Below are 16,996 nucleotides of genomic sequence, written 5' to 3' on the forward strand. Positions count from 1 at the left end.
AACGCATGTGTGTTAGCTTCTTTTGGATGCTTATGTCAAGAGAGAAATGAGTTAAAAAAAGAACTGGCCAGTTTCCAAATATTGGTGAAAGGGCCTAGAGAAAAGACCAAAATTTTTGAGCCTTCACCAGAGAGTAAGAAATAAAACTGCCAACATTTTTGACTAACAAAGCCATGTTAAGATTTCTTAGCTCAGCAAACTGACTCAGCCCCGTGGGTGAGGTTAAAATTAAGAGTCTTTCCTTTTCACCCAAGCCTTTTGTTTCAGGTGGCCTCAAGGGAGCTGCCATGACCTTGAAAGAGAGGCATGGGCACTTGGAAGCAAATGATTATGTGGGTCGAAGATGTGCATCTAGGAAGAAATGTAGGGTGTATCTACACAAAATTGATTCCAACAAATAGATCAGAAACCAACTCAGGTTTTGAAGGTATTATTCTGGAAAAGAGACTAGAAAGAGGTCTAACCTATAAAGGGCTTGAGAGTATAAAACAACCCTTAGTATAATTGAAAACTGTAGGAAACGGACCTTCAGGGCTACACAGCTTCAAGGAAGACATCATCTGAACACTCCATTCAGCGGTGGCCATGGCAGATCTTGGAAGAGGAAGAGCCTCCCAGAGTATGGCTCCATGGAGAGCCAGGCAAGTAATGGACAAGAATTTGACTGAATCAAGGAAACAGACCACTGCCAAGGGATATGAGAGGATTGGTGGCCATGCTAGGATCTCAGAATGCCTACCCAGTGTGATTTCCTCCCTGCTAGAGACTGCAAGACTTTTCTTTTCTAAAATGATATCTGATATAAGACAGACTTTTATTTGGATGAGTCATTGAGATTTCAGGGTTAACTTGTCAGAGCAACTGTTTTTACCATAATTCTTGTATATTTCCTCTATCCCTAGCATTTAGCACACACTGTTGTTGCTGTGGGTAATAATTCTCTGAACATTTTTAGGATTCATACTCAATACATAGCTTGATTAGCCATTGATGCAACTATTTTTACACAATCTGGTTGAAATTCTGATTAATAGCAGGTAATAAATAATTATCTTTATTTTAAGAGAAGTCAGTGAATTTTTTTGAATATCCTATATAATAAAAGGGTAATATGCAAATTGACCACAACAGCAGAACGACCACTGGACCAGTTACTTTGAGGCACACTGACCACCTCTTGGTCCCTTCCCCCGGCTGTCAGGCTCTGATCACCCAATGGCAAAGGGGTACTGAGAGTGGGTGGCAGTGGGGGCAGGCAGCTGGGGAAGATGGCCCTGATCACAGGCCAGGCCTAGGGACTGTACCCGTGCATGAATTTCATGCACCGGGCCTCTAGTTTGTTTTGAAAATTCCTGGTGAAAATAACTGGTCATAGTCTAGGTGGTAGAAGAATTTGGGAACCTAGTCATTGTTCCTGGGGACTTGAAAGATTTTCTAAAGAAAGTCCTTCTTTTGCTTGCAGGAAATCTGTGACCATCTTCTTGGTAAAAATGGAATGGCCCTCTAGTTTAATGAAAGCCAAAATAATATACCCTTACCATAAGCACATTTGATTTTTAGAAAATATAGGTTCTAAGTATTTGTGCCAGAGAACATATCTCTGAACTCTCTGTTGTCTAACTTCCATGAAAACCCCAAAAGATATGTTATAGTCATTCAAATAACATACAACTTATTCAATTTTTTTGAGTTAGTTTTATCCTTAGACTAGGCCAGAATATCAGAAAGCTGTACCATTTCAGCCCTTTTCCCCCATCCACTGCCTGTGAAATTGTTTGGGATGAAATCCATTTTTAAGTTACGCTTGACTTTCCTAATGATTCTTGTGAAAAATGTTGTTGCAGAAATGTTGTTAAAGACATTGTCTGCTTTCTTACTTGGGCTCACTATGTGACAAGGAGGATGAAGGGTCTTAACTATCACTGCATTTTAAAAAAATCTGAAGAAATAGAGCAAAATGCCAAGATTTGTAATGTTTTGGGGGTGGCTACATAGGTGTGCATTTATTTTTCTCTATGCTTTTACAAATTTTTGAACTATTTTTATAGTAATAGTAACATTTCCACCACTACCAGCATCACTCACTTTTTACTGGCCAGTGGTATCCACTTTGAAAGTTTTATGACCTTCCTTCCAGATATCTATTAGGTAGTGATGAGAGCCTGAGTAAACTTCTAAGTGCAATACACCTAGGTTCAACCATGCTTTTGCTACTTACTGCTTTCTATTGGCGAGTTTCACATCATGCTTTGTGAGGGCTAAATGGAAGAATGTGTATAATGTGCTTAGTGGAGTGCCTGGAACATGGTAAGCATCGATGTAAGTGAGCTCTTATCACAGTGTGAGATTGCCTAAGTGGACCATGCTATGGGCAGCTTTCTATGTCAGTGAATATTATCCATGCTGCTAAAAAATAAAAATAAGGATAGAGTGAGAAAAGTTTCAGTTCTTGGAGGCGCTGGTATGTTTTATCCTCATGGGTTGTGTACTTCTGGCCACGAAGAAGTTCAGGGGCAAATTTACCCACATGGGTGAGAACTATGACCTGGGTAAATACGATCTATTTTCCTCTTGTCTTGGAGCCCTACTTTTTGTGACTTACTTTAATTTTCAATTTCATTTTATGTTCCCCTATAAACCTTAGATCCTTTGTGCAATGTGGTTGGGATAAAAGGGAACAAAGAAGAAAAACGCCATGGATAGCAGGAAGAAAGGAGAATAGAAAGAAAGGATTTGTGATACAAGATGTTGAAATTAGTCATTGTGATGTTCAGCTCTTGGATGCATGCTAATCAGCATGATTTTTCATCATGTACAGTACTTTTTCAGGTGCTCTCTGCCTCCCGGGGTTTGTTTTACATTTTGACTGGCATTAAGCCTTTAGCTATTATCCCTGGTGCAACTGTGAGTTTTCACAAATGATGCCACTTGAGGGTTGTCACGGGTTCTGGTTCATGCTGGTGTCTGACAACTCCTGGAACCAGTTCTTCATTATCTATGTGGAGATGAGGCACGTTGTTTTTTGGAAGCAAATGTTTTACCCAAGGTCAATTTCCCTCAAGTGCTCAGCACCAGGGTGTGTGCTCAGGGAATGCAAATTAGCTTCATGTTAGCTTTGGTCAAACCCTGCTAGGCAAGTAAATCTGCTTTTAAAAACATCATAAACACAGATAAACAGTATCTAAATTATAGGATATCTGAGTATATATAAATGTATAAAATTTCACCTTAATTCCAAAGACATTATTCTATAGTACTTTAAAACTCATCTTTGAATTAGCCTTCTGTTCTTTGATTAAACGTACATGTTACTTTGACATTATTTAAATATCTGTGTCATTTTATTTTACTGTAACTGGGGAATAGGTTGAGGATATATGGATGCTTTATATTTTTGTTTGATTATAAAATGCAACATATGCTTCTAGTAGACAATGAGGGAATATAGAAAACTCTAGAGCAGTGGTTCTCAACCTTCCTAATGCCGCAACCCTTTAATACAGTTCCTCATGTTGTGGTGACCCCCAATTTCATTGTTACAAATTGAACATAATTAAAGCATAGTGATTAATCATAAAAGCAATATGTAATTATATATGTGTTTTCCGATGGTCTTAGGCAACCCCTGTGAAAGGGTCATTTGACCTCCAAAGGGGTCGCGACCCACAGGTTGAGAACTGCTGCTCTAGAGGAAATTAAACTATTTGCAACCCCTTTACACAGAAGTAGTTGTAATTAACATTTTATTGTATCTCTCTCCATACATCCTTAAGGTTGTAGAAGTTCTCAAGATGTTTCAGGAAAAATAAATCAAAGTTTTTAGAGTTCTAAAGGTCCTTTTGGGATGACTCCCGTGCTCTGCAAGGCCTCCCTGCCTGAAATAAGGAAGGGCAGGAGCTGGCCTGACCTACTTTTCCACAGAGGAGCCACATCTTTTCTTCTTCCACCATCTCTACCTTTGTGCTAGGCAGTTGACAGACATGAGCAGAGCAAGGGTGACGGGCTAGGTGCAGAAGGTCACCAGGATGGAAAGCCCCAGGTGCCTAGCAATGAACAATAAATTGTAGGGTGGGACCTTGCTCCCAGAGTGAATTTTCCTCCCCTACGCAGAAGGTCACCAGGATGGAAAGTCCCAGGTGCCTAACAAAGGATAACTGTAGGGTGGACCTCTCTCCCTAGCAACATAGGATAACTGTAGGGTGGACCTCTCTCCCTAGCATATTGCTGGTCCTTCGGTTTGGATCCCCTGACATTTCCTCCCTAGAGATAACATCTAGGACTCAGTTGTACTTCAGCTCCAGGACCAGAAAAGCAACAAAATCAGACAAGTAACCACACAGGTGACCTCAGGATCAGTTGCATAGGATAATGACCCCATGCCCTGGCACTGACCAATCAATCAGTGGAGAGCTAGACTCTGAAAAGACACTCCTGGAAAACTCCTGAATATTCTATTGCGATCTCCCTCTGGAATACTGAGGTTGCTGAACCCAGGACTGGTCTGACCCAACTACCTGGTGATGTTTTCACCACCCACAGCGCCTCCATGTGCGATCTGGGCTAGCACTGAGAGGCTGGGCTGAGAACAACAAAGCACTCTGACCACAAAGTCTTTCCCAGATGAATTCAAGCGTGTTGAGACATCTGGCTTTCTAAACACGTTCGGAAATCTCAGTGCAATTGCACGGCATTGTTTACAGAAGGAGGACAGAGAGCAGGGCTTTCCAATACTCTGGGTGTGATTCCTATGGCAGACTTTGTTCTACACTCTCTTCCCTGACCTCAGAGCACTGAACAGCCCATGCTTTCCATAGCAATCTTGTTTCCTTTCTCTGGGGCTGTGGCTCTGTTCTCTTGGAGGATTCTCCCCAACTCCCCACTCTAGTCATGAGATTTGATTAGGGGCTACCAGTCATTGTCCCTGCAAAAGGGCCAGCATGTGACCCAAGCCAGGACTGTCCCTGGGGTTTAAAAAAGAGAACCAAGAAACTAGAGCCTTTCTCTGTTAGCAAAACCAGGAAGATGTGAGCCTGTGTCTGGGAATATGTGAAGGATGGAGGCTGCAGTGAGAGGTATTCATGCAGTCCTCACAGAGGGATGGACAAGCAGAGATGATGAGGGTGGGAGTGCGGAAGGGAGAGAGGAATAGGGGTGGAGAGAGAGAGAGGCTTCAATGGCATTCTAGTCTTTGTTTTGCTCCTTCTGCTCCCCTGGAATCTCTTCTAACATTTTGGTTTTCTCTTTCTTAAATTCCAGGACTGACTTCAGGAATTCTTCCTACAAATGAATTTTGAATCGGTCTTTGGTTACTGGCAACCAAATAACCCTGAACAATGGGAACAGACTCTTTCCAGGGTCTCCTCAGTTCCCTGGGTTCTCAGCTGTCTGTCTTATCCACTATCCGAATTTCCCTGGCTTTCCAGGTGCTAAAGCCCCAGGTTCTGAAAACAGTCTGCCCCGTTCTAATTTGCTGTGGCAGACTGCCGCTCTGATTAAGCTGATATTTGTTCTTAAAGAGTTGCTGGTTAGCCCAGACAGCGTGGCTTAGTGGTTGAACACTGACCTATGAACCAGGAGGTCATAGTTTAATTCCCGGTCAGAGCACATGCCTGGGTTGTGGGCTCAATCCCCAGTGTGGGGCATGCAGGACTTAATGGAATGTACCAGAAGGAAGTCCTTCTTAATCTACCCTAACTCCAAACTCTCATTTTGGGAAATATATCCAGAAATGGAATTATTTAGCCTATCCCTCTACCCTTACTCCCACTCACCCCATCCTCATCTTTGCCTGTGGTTCTGTAACCCATAGGGCTCATCTAATAAACAGGCATTTTCTTGGAGAGAGTGAGGGTTAGCCTTGCATGAGTCTACAGCTGTGGCAGGTCTCCTCTGTTATACTGTCTTTAGAGTCAATTACTGAGCTCTTTTTATCTTTTAATATTATTTTGCAATGGTAAAATGGCAAGATAAATCACTTACTTCAAAAGAGATGACAGATGGCATGGTTTAAAACAAGAGAATGTCTCCAATGAAAAGCCAATAAACACAATGTTGATAAAGTGCTATGAACCAGGAGTTATGGATACAGATGGGCTTGGCTTACTTAGTAAATAATTTGCAGGACCTACTATGTGCCAGGCACTTAGCTAGGCACAGAGACTCTGTCTGTCACTGTGAAGTCACCTTATTTATACTACGTTTGACTGCACAATAAGCTGTAACTTCCTGTTGTCATTTTTTCCTAGGAAAGACCTATCCTGAAAATACCCTCAAGCATTGATGACTATAGGCCAAGCATAAACTCCATATCAAGTTATGAATTTGACATCCATCTGTGCTCAGAAAGAGACAGGGCTGCGCCTTTTCTTACAACCTGCACTTCCCTCGGCAAGTAGCCGAATCTGAACGAGGTCCGAGAGGCGGCTGAACCCCTGCCAGAGGACACTCCACTCCACTGACAGAACAGCACCCCCGCAGTTCTTCCTGCCGACAGGTATCTATTCTGAACTCCTAGCGAAGGCAGTGACAGTTCCCATCCTTGATCTTTTGGCTTGGTTCCCAGGGAGACCTCTTCATGCTCTGTTTTATTCATGGTGCCTCCCAGGCTGGTTTCTTTATTGTAAAAATCGGTGGTAGGAGTAGGGATAATACAATGAACCTGACATAAAATTCAAGTGTCATGATAAAACCATCCCTTTGTGTGCTAAGAGTCTACAAGTAGGGTCTGAGATTCTGTGGAAGGTTTGTGTTCTGAAGATTTTTAAGACAAAGCATCCACAGAGACAAAAAAATACAGTTATGCATATCATGTCGGAAGAGTGAAGGAAATAGGTCAGATAAACCACAGTAGCCTTTGCTGGGAATGCGTTAAGCCTCAGACATCCGAGCGCATGGAGGAAAAAGATGGTGTCGTGAAGAAAAACAGTAGCCAGTGGTTCTCAACCTTCCTAATGCCACGGCCCTTTAATACAGTTCCTCATGTTGTGGTGACCCCCAACCATAAAATTATTTTCATAGCTATTTCATAACTGTAATTTTGCTACTGTTATGAATCATAATGTAAATATCTGATATGCAGGATGTATTTTCATCGTTACAAATTGAACATAATTAAAGCATAGTGATTAATCACAAAAACAATATATAATTATATATGTGTTTTCTGATGGTCTTAGGCGACCCCTGTGAAAGGGTTGTTCGACCCCCAAAGGGGTTTCAACCCACAGGTTGAGAACCGCTTCAGTAGACTGATGGCTGTGTGGACCACAGGAGGAAAGCTACGAGAATATACAGAGTCAACATTTATTCTAGCTTCTCCCTATGAAATTTCATTAACATCAGTTGTCTTTGCTAGAAGAATTATGTATCTTTCTACTTCACTAATTAGGAATCTGTAGGAGAAAGTATGAGCATGCATTTCTTCCATCTGCCCCACCTCCAAAACAAAACCAAATAAAACCAATGGCCAAGTATTACAGAGGTTATCATACTATATCATATACAATTGATATGCACACATATGAATACCTTGAGCAGTATGGTCTTCTCGTGACGGGTGATGTTCACACTGTGGGGTTGTCCATTGGCCACGTTCCTGTGGTCCACATCGATATTATATGGCTCTCTGGTGCCACCCAGGTTGTAGCGAATCTGTAAGTTTCCTATATAAGGGATAGGAAAAAAACTCAGTAATTTTTTTCCAGGTTTCATTTTAATAAAACTTCTCCCAATCCTTGACACTTAGGTTTGCATTGAACCCTGCTTCCTCCTTTGATGTCCATCAATTACATCTGCCATTCTGAATTCTGAGTCACTAGCTCCGAGGCACATGAGGGTTAACGACACCTGGCACCTCGGGTTTACGATCTACCAACAGTGAGCCATCAGTGACCATGATCTCAAAGTTGAAGCAGCAAAAGGTATAAAATGATCCAAGATGGGAGTGTGCCTGGGAAGGAATAATGAAAATATATACAATATAGGAATGTGGAGGCCCACAAAATACTCTGAAGTAAAAAATAAATGCAGGGTACAGGGACAGTCTCACAGCATCGGCAAAGCATGCCATTTGGAGTATGAAAGAATCATGAGCATACAGTATTAAAAACAAACATAACTTATAAAAGATAAACATATGGGATTTGGGGTGGCTTTGCTGACACTAAGGGAGCAAAGCAATTACTTTTATTTGAGGTTAGAGATTGCTTCAATCCAAATGCAAAACAAAGGAAATGGTGGGCTTCCCGGGCCCTGGGTCCTGGTCCCCTCTGTGAAAGCTCACTTTGACTGGATGAATTATTCTTTTTTCCCCTCCTTGTTTCTTCCCAATAATGACAAACAATATTCAAGAAGACTCATGTAATATTCTAGATCTGTTTTTAATTAATCTGCATGGCAAACATTACTTTTATGTCTTATTTATGATTTTTAAAGACCAATATTTTTATCTCATTTTTCACTCAAATTGGAATCTTCATTTTAATAGCTAACATCTCTGAGGTTAAAACATGGAGTCTGACCAATTGCAAATCACCTCATGGATTCCTTGTGGCCTCTCTCATGCACCTTCTACAGGAACACAACTGATATTCTGATTTTTAAGTTGTGAAATAAAACATAATAATTAAAATTTAGTACACAGAAATAAAAAAATAAAGTCATTGGAAACCTCACCATCCCAGGATAACAACTCTAACTCTCTGGCCATATCACCTTCCAGATATTTCTCATGCTCTAATATATACACAAATAAATGCAATAGTTTCTAAATGCTGCCTTTCCTCATCTAGGCATTCCAGCATTACAAGTGCTACTTAAAATATTCTGCCAAGTTCCCAGAGTTGAAAGAAACGTTCATTAGGACAATCAAGAATGAATTGCATTTCCTATTTTTGCTTTCAAAGCGAATTCAACAAACCTTCACTAGTTCTGAGATTTACCTTAGTATTTACTCTAGATCCCTTTGCTCACAGCATTTCAATCAAACATTGTTGGTTTTCATCTATGAAATGTGTCTAAATTTCCCCATTCTTCTTCATCTCTGTACCCACAGGGGCTCCACGGTGCTTGGAATGCCCCATGTGAAACACATAAGAACTACTCCTCTGCTATCTCAGCTCCATCAGAAACCCTCGGCCCTGGTGCCTTGTGTGGGCCACTCCATATCAGTGACTAACTTGACCTCACCTCACTCTCCAGTGAGTCCCCTGTTTCTCTGCTCTTCCCATTCTCTTATTGACATCTCAAACACAATGGATGCAAAATCCGACTCTTGATCTTACCAAACCCCCACCCCCAGACCCCAAATATTCCACTGCAATTTTCCACACATTTTCCTTCATCCCTCCAGCTACTCCTGCCAAAAGATCCAACTCCCCTCTTCCTTCTAGATTACTTGTATGGTCTGTCAGCAAATCTTGGCTCTTCAAAATATACCTCAAATCTTATTGCTTTTTATAATCACCACTAGAGGCCCGGTGCACAAAAATTTGTGCACTCAGGGGAGGAGGGGTCCCTCAGCCCGGCCTGTGCCCTCTCACAGTCTGGGACCCCTCGGGGGATGACCACCTGCTGGCTTAGGCCTGCTCCCCGGGGGAATCGCACCTAAGCTGGCAATCAGACATCCCTCTGGCAGCCTGGAAGCCCTCAGGGGATATCCACTTGAAGGGTGTCCCGGATCAGGGTGGGGGTCCCGCTGGGGTGCCTGGCCAGCCTGGGTGAGGGGCTGAGGGTTGTTTTCAGGCTGGCCAGCAACTGAAGCTCCCAGCCTTTCCTTTTTTTCTTTTCTTTTTATTCTGGGATTTATTTACCTTCTATAATTGAAACTATGTTGCCGTCACTGGAGCTAAGAGCCTGCTCCTACTCGTTCCAGCTCCATGGCCACAGCCAGCTGAAAGTAGGTATCTGGGGTTTGTTTAGCTTCTATAATCGAAACTTAGTTGCTTTCAGGGCTCAGAGCTGGGCCGCGGCAAGCGGGGAACCTTGGCTTTCTCCATCACTGGAGCAAGCAAGCCTCCTGCTCGCTTCAGCTGCGTGGCTGCCAACCGCCATCTTTGTTGGCGGTTAATTTGCATATCACCCTGATTAGCCAATGGGAAGCGTAGCGAAGGTCCGGTCAATTACCCTTTTTGTCTTTTATTAGATAGGATTCCTACCCTCAGACCAAGCCACCACCATATTTGGCCTGAATTACTGTACTAGCCTCCATGCTAACCTCTTGATTCTGCACTACCCTCACCTTCCCCACCCTGGTCTCTGCCCCTCACAGACCCGTCTCCTCTCCACCTGATACTTCAAGTGATCCCCTGCTCAGAACCTTCCAATGCCTTCCTCCTATCTCACCTGTAGTAAAAATGGGAGTTTTCATAATGGCTCTCTAGGCCCTATATGATCTTCCACTATCACTTCTGACATAATCTCTTATTATTCCCCTCCTTGCTCACTGTAGCCTCCTTGCTGTTTCTCTAGAAGCCAGCATATTCCTGCCTCCGGACCTCTGCACTTGCTGATTCTTTCATCTAGGATGCTCACCCCACAGTAATCTGTCTGGCTGACTTCTCACCCCCTTGAGGTCTTTGCTCAAATATCATCTTCTTAGTGATTATTTCTGTGGTTTTTTTCATTAAAAGCAGAATTTACCCACGCCTTTCTGTTGGTCAGGCCCTCCCTTTTCTGCCTTATTTTTTCCCCTATTATAGTTCTTATAATACAATGTACTACATATTGTCCTTATTTTATTGTCTGTGTTTTTCCGCTCAAATGTAAGTTTTATGAGAGCAAGGACTTTTGTATATATTATTTATGATATTATTCCAATGTAGAGTATAATGTCTGATACTTGGTAGGTGTGAATAAATATTTATTGAATGAATGAATGAATGATGATCTCCCTGCTTCTGTGCTTTTTTCTTTCCCACGTTTTCTCTGCAGAGAGGTCTTTTCAAAATGCATAATTGATTCTTTCAATGGCTTACTTAACATTCTTCAAAGTCTTCCAGTTGCTCATAAGATGAAGACATACATTATTTAAAAATAAATATACATTTTATTGATTTTTTACAGAGAGGAAGGGAGAGAGAGAGTTAGAAACACCGATGAGAGAGAAACATTGACCAGCTGCCTCCTGCACACCTCCTACTGGGGATGTGCCCGCAACCAAGGTAGATGCCCTTGACCAGAATTGAACCTGGGACCCTTCAGTCTGCAGGCTGACGCTCTATCCCCCTGAGCCAAACTGGTTAGGGCAAGACATACATTCTTAATGTACCTTATGATGCCCTGTCTGATCTGAGTTCTGCCTGTTACTTTATTTTCAAATCATACCATTTACCTTCTCACTTTTAACATTTGTTACCTTCAACTTCTCATATGCCCTAGAAATTAAATTCTCCTTCCTACCTCAGGACCTTTGAATATGCTGCTTCCTTTTCCTGCTTCTCTTCCCCATTCTTCAGTGTTTTACCCTATTTTTCCTTTATCCTAACAGCATTAAAAATAATCTATATTTCAGAGTGAAGGAGACGAGCAGGCGGTTACTTGAGCAACATGCCGAAAGTTGATTGTCTTGACTCCCCTTTCCTTCCGGTGCTTTAACCTTGTATAATCTCAGCCAACTTTCTTAAACATGTAGCTGCATTCATTCATCACTTATTTATTCATTTCTTCAGAAAACATTTATTTAGTGAAGTGCAGAGCACTGGTGAATCCAATTTTTCAGGGTCTGTTTTTCTCTAAGTGTTGAGTCACTTCTCATACAACCAGCCCCAGTTCCCCAGTGTGTGCCAGGCTGTGCCTGGGTCTGGGAAGACAGAGAGAAGTAAAAGACGGCTCTGCCTTTGACGGCCAGAGCTCAGAGGGACCAGTAATTATGCAAAAAACTGGACATTCTCCTCTCTACTCTCTCTGCTGTTGGTCCCTTTAAGTTCCCCAGCTCATTCAAATCAGTATTCAGTTGTGGTTTTTTAAAATTATTTTTCTCTTTCTTGAACTTTGCAAATATGATTTAAGATGTCTATAACTGCTTCCCTCAATGGCAACAGAAATTATTTGCTTTGAGAAAAAAGATGAGTTGGATCTTTATATTATATATAATGAATATCTATAAACCGTAATAGCAATATTCTTGAATAATAAAGTTCAAATGCTGTATTGATTGCTTTCAAATAATAGCATAAGAGAAGTACAATATGATAGGGAGAAATATTAATATTTGTTCATTAAAATAAAATATTCGTAAGTGTTCATCTCCTGAGGGCATGATAGCAGCATTAAGGAACTGCTCCTGCACTGGCTTCCGCCACTCACGTGCTTTCCAGATTTACTCTCTCCTGGTCGCCACCACTGTCATTGTAAACACTCACATACTGGCACCTATTGTGGGCTGGGAAGACAGGGAGTCCTTATAACAAAGACAGATAGCAACACAGGGCACTAAGTGCCAAGCAGATGACATTGAAAATAAGAGTAACAGGAGTTTAAAGTAAGGAGTCGTCACTGCAAGGAGATGAGACTTGACCTGGGTCTACATTGAAATACTGGGAGGAACACTTTGTAAAGTATGTGATTATCTAGCTATCAAGCTGTATACCTGAAACAGATACAAACTGATATTGAATGTGAACTGTAATTGGAAAAAAAAGAGAGAAAATAAAAGAAAAAAGAAAGGCAGGTCTTAGACCAGAGAAAAAGACGGGGCTTTTCCAAAAAAGGGAATGGAATGGGCAGGAACACAGATGCCCACAGAGCCCTTGGGGTAGAACAAATTCCTTTGTCACTGAATGTGTGACAAGACAGTGGATGTGGATAATAATAACCTCTGACATTTACATGCAATAAGTGCTTTACACATTGATTTTCACAACACCCTATGCGGCAGACAGTATTTTACAGATAGGAAACTTGCATCTCACGACCCACAAAGGCAGATTCTGAATTCAAACCCTGGCATTCTGGTTCCACACTTGGAGCTCTTCCCCACGAGGCAGGTGGTAGGGCTCGGTTGGAAGGTTGCAGGATTTTGGATTTCTCCTGTGGTCTTGGGGGGAGAAGGAGGCACTACTCCTTCTATGATAGGGATACTGTGCATAAAGGAAGACCCACTCTGGCTGTGGTGGGAGGTTAAGGTGAAAGGGACTGGAAGCAGAGCTGGGTTGGGACAGAGCACCCTGGTGGACACATGGAGGGGCCCTGCTGTCCCATGAAGGGGTAACGGGGTCCCAGGAGCCCTATGGGAGGCGAGGGCTGCTAAAGATGCTGGGTGTGGCCTCCCAAACACAAGCTCCACAGGACTGTTTGGCCTGAGGGCCCACAAGATGGGGAAGGGTGGAATGTGCATTGATGATACCAGGCTGTGAGTCTGGGTGTCTGAGTCAGAGCACTGTCAGAACTGGGGGAGGAGCTGCCTCTGGGGAGCAGTGAAGAGAACACAGCTCGACTATGTCGAGTTAGAGGGGTGCCAAGACATTAATTTAAAACATTTTAGTTTTTTAAAAAATTATTTTGGCATGGTCCTTATTGATTTTTTCCCCTAAATGACTTCCTTAAAATTTTTTGCTTTATATCTCAGTTAATAAAAAAGTCAGTACTTGAAGTGTAAAAAAGCCACATTTTCATCAGCAGTTTGAGGATGGCCTTGTGATAAGGTGACAGAAGCCAGCTGGCTATGTTTTGCAAATGCACTGAGAGGGTCCTGCGGTCTCTGCAGCGTGGAGAGAGCAGCTCAGAGCTCTGGGCCTGGAACCAGCATCCGGGCCTAGAAACCTGGGTTTGCCATCACCCACTGGGTGTGCAAGTCACTGAACCTATGTATCCCAGGTCACCTGTAGAAAGGGGATAAAATAGTGTCTATGGCACAAAGATGTGTGTTTAAAGGAATGGATACTTGTGAAACACTTAGCATGCTTTGGGCATCATTCCATGGTAGCCACTGATATTAAATCAATTTACTATTAAATGAAAACCCTTGCCTGCGACGGATATTAAATGAAAATCCTTGCCTGTGACGAATGCCCACAAACACCAGCATGTGTGCTCTCAGGGTGGGTGTTGGCTGTTGAGTTACTGAATACAGTTGGGGACCACATTTTTGCACGGCCATGTCTTGAGGAACAGACAATACAGCATCTACTGGGTTGTGTGCATTAAATTCTTGACAAGCTAAATGTGAGAACCATTGTCCCTGCCCACTGAGTTGGACAACATCAGTGGGTTAAAAATCTATTAGCCAGATCCAGGAGATGTAAACTTAACTCATGAACTCTTGGAAAGCAGGGGCTATGTCCCTTTTCCTTCTTCCTCACTGAGTTCTTGTATTATTTTTGCTATTTAGAACAGGGATCCTTGCTCAGTGTGGGCACTGACGCGTGTAGAAGAGTATTACTCAGGAGCAGCACAACATCCAAACGGACACCTGGTTCACATTGCTTTTCTGGCTATACTAGTATTTTTCACAAAGTTAGACTGATATTGGACAGTCAAAACTGTATCTTGCCCCCTTTTTTTTGGTTTAACATGATACTGCTAAAATATTTTTCTCCATGCCATTAATTACTCTTTATGAACAGAACTCTTAATGGATACATAACATTGCATAAAATTGTGATTCCCTCTTTCACAAACCAAAATTTTACTCAAGTTAAACTTCTCAGTCCTTTCTAATTCCTAGAGGTAACACCATGATGGACACCTTCATGCTAAATTTCCATCTAATTTTTGGCTAATTATTTTAGGGGTAATTTCTAAAAGGGAAAATCCTAGCATTTATTTACCCATCTTTTAAACTTAGTGTATTGTCCAAAGAACAAGTTGAAGAATTTGCTATTTTTCAAAACTCGAGCTGAATTATGTTAATAATAATTCTTGGTTCCCTTGGAAAAAGACCTTGATCTTTCAGATGTTACTGCCTGCAGTCACCATCAAAGAAGGCTGCAGAGCCTAACCACTGAAGAGCAAGACGATGAGAGAGGGACCTCCACAGTGCCAGCTACACAAGCTCTCTGGGAAATGAGTTAGAGAGATTCGCTCCTTGATACACCTAAAATATATTCATTAGGAAAAAAAGTGATCTTAAATCTGTAAGTGTCTTAGATCTCAAGTTTATACGCATTAGGAAGGTTTACACTTCTCTCTAAGTCAGGCCATAAGGCCATGCCCAAAATTGCCACCAGGATGCCTGTCTTAGCCACCTGTCTGACCCTCTCTGGCTCAGTGCATATCTAGAGATCAAGATGGTCGCAATATTATAAATGTAAATATACCCCTGTTTTAAGTGACCTTTATGTTAGGGATATATTTTATGAATGTGAAATCCTGAGAATGGTTAGGAATGCAAATTTCTCTGGTTCTCTATTCTACTGAACATCTAGATATATGTTCTGTAGGAAACTATTGATCATTATCATAATCAGGATGACTCATTGATTTATATAAAATTAATTTCACTGCTTCAAAGCTCATCTCTGCTTAGGTCAATGGTTAGCTGTCTTTGTCCTTACCGGTGGGTTTGACGAGGACCGCCAAGAAGTCAGTGGTGAGAGAACTGACGTAGAGGAGGATGCAGGGCGCCTTGGAGGTACTGAAGCTGAACCGAATCTCCTCGTGGGCCAGGTCTGGCAGTGGGCCCTGTGGATCCGGTGAGCTCTCCGATCTGCTGCCCGACTCTTTGCCGCTGATCCCGGATGCCTGGAAGTTGTATCGTAGCCACATCCCTTCTTCAAAAAATGCACCAACATCTGTTGAAAAGAAAAGGAAAGAGGAAATTGAAAAATGAGAAGTTGGATGTGGGTACCATCAACAATTTAAACTCTGGTCAATTGTTAGTTTTAGAGTGGCCACTAAGGCAGTTCACCAAGGACGCACTCTGACTCCAGGAAGGGTCTCAGACTGGGTGCACTTCTAGGCAGATGGATGTCATCTCATCAACACAAATCCAAAAAAAAAAAAAGAATCATGCAACAATGTGGAGATCTGTTAATTTAAAATATAATAGTACAATTAAGAAATGTAAATAATGCCAGAAAGAAACTTCCAGTTTAGTACTCAGACCAGAGAACTAATTTAGGCTGAAGAGATGCACCGAAATGAAGGCAGTGTTGTAACATGAATCACCAATGCAAGGCTTTCCCGGGTATAGTCTTTGAGATGGTTTCACTTTGGACATTCACTCACTCAGAGAGCCCCTGAGCAAACCACAAGTCCTGGAAGCTTTGTGGGTAGTGTTTCAAATCACAAGACATGACGGTAGAACTGGGTTCAAATTCGGCATTGCCGTTAAATAGTTATGCGGCCTTAGGGGAAGCTACTTCAGCAGCTTCTCTAGGACTCAGTATTTTATCTGTGAAAGGGAGATCGTAATAGTGAAAATTACAAAAGATACTTAAGTAATCTGCACATAATAAATTGTACTTATTGTTATGATGAAATTAGAAGAAAGGTCACTAACCCTTCATCAGTCTTTTCCTGCAGCCTAATCAGCACTGCTTGGCTTTTAATCATTTCCTGGCAGACCAGCTCCTGCTGTAGTTTTCCCCACTGTTTGATCCCGAATGTTCTGAAATCACCTCCGACTCACTGTGAAACACTGAGGCACTCTTCTGAGGCTTGTTTGGTTTTTAGAGTTACTGTTTCATTGCCCTGTACACATACCCTTCAGAAAGCATTTCTCAAACTTCTTTGCCTATGGAACCCATTATTCTCATCCCACTAAATCAACACTACACAGAATATATTTTGTGAAATGCACTCTATATTATAATAAATAGGAGGGACACACTTGAAAAGGGTTCTTTCATCTGGGAATTTTGAAGTTTCTTCTTGTTAAATAGTCTAGCAAAGCCTGGAGTCAGACTCCTGTGGATGAATCTTGGCCTTGATGCTAACCAAGGGTGCTAACTTGGTCTATGGCTTGAAACTCTCTAAACCTCAGTTTCCTTCTCTGAAAAATGGGGCCACACAGGTTGTTATGAGGATTAAATTATCAAAGTATAACACTTAGCCCAGT

General features: G+C 42.0%; 1 protein-coding gene across 1 annotated transcript in view; it reads right to left on the reverse strand.

The window, feature by feature from the left end:
- CNTNAP2 (contactin associated protein-like 2) overlaps positions 1-16,996 on the reverse strand; it is a 1,235,176-nt gene that overhangs the window by 109,443 nt on the left and 1,108,737 nt on the right. Inside the window, exons 18-19 of the mRNA XM_015572712.1 lie at positions 15,492-15,728; positions 7,528-7,661 (exon numbers count right to left, since the gene is read on the reverse strand). Of these exons, the coding sequence (XP_015428198.1) occupies positions 7,528-7,661; positions 15,492-15,728 (371 nt within the window). The remainder of the gene's footprint in view (positions 1-7,527; positions 7,662-15,491; positions 15,729-16,996) is intronic.

This window comes from Myotis davidii, unplaced genomic scaffold, assembly GCF_000327345.1.
Source record: "Myotis davidii unplaced genomic scaffold, ASM32734v1 scaffold49, whole genome shotgun sequence".
Classification (NCBI taxonomy): Eukaryota; Metazoa; Chordata; class Mammalia; order Chiroptera; family Vespertilionidae; genus Myotis; species Myotis davidii.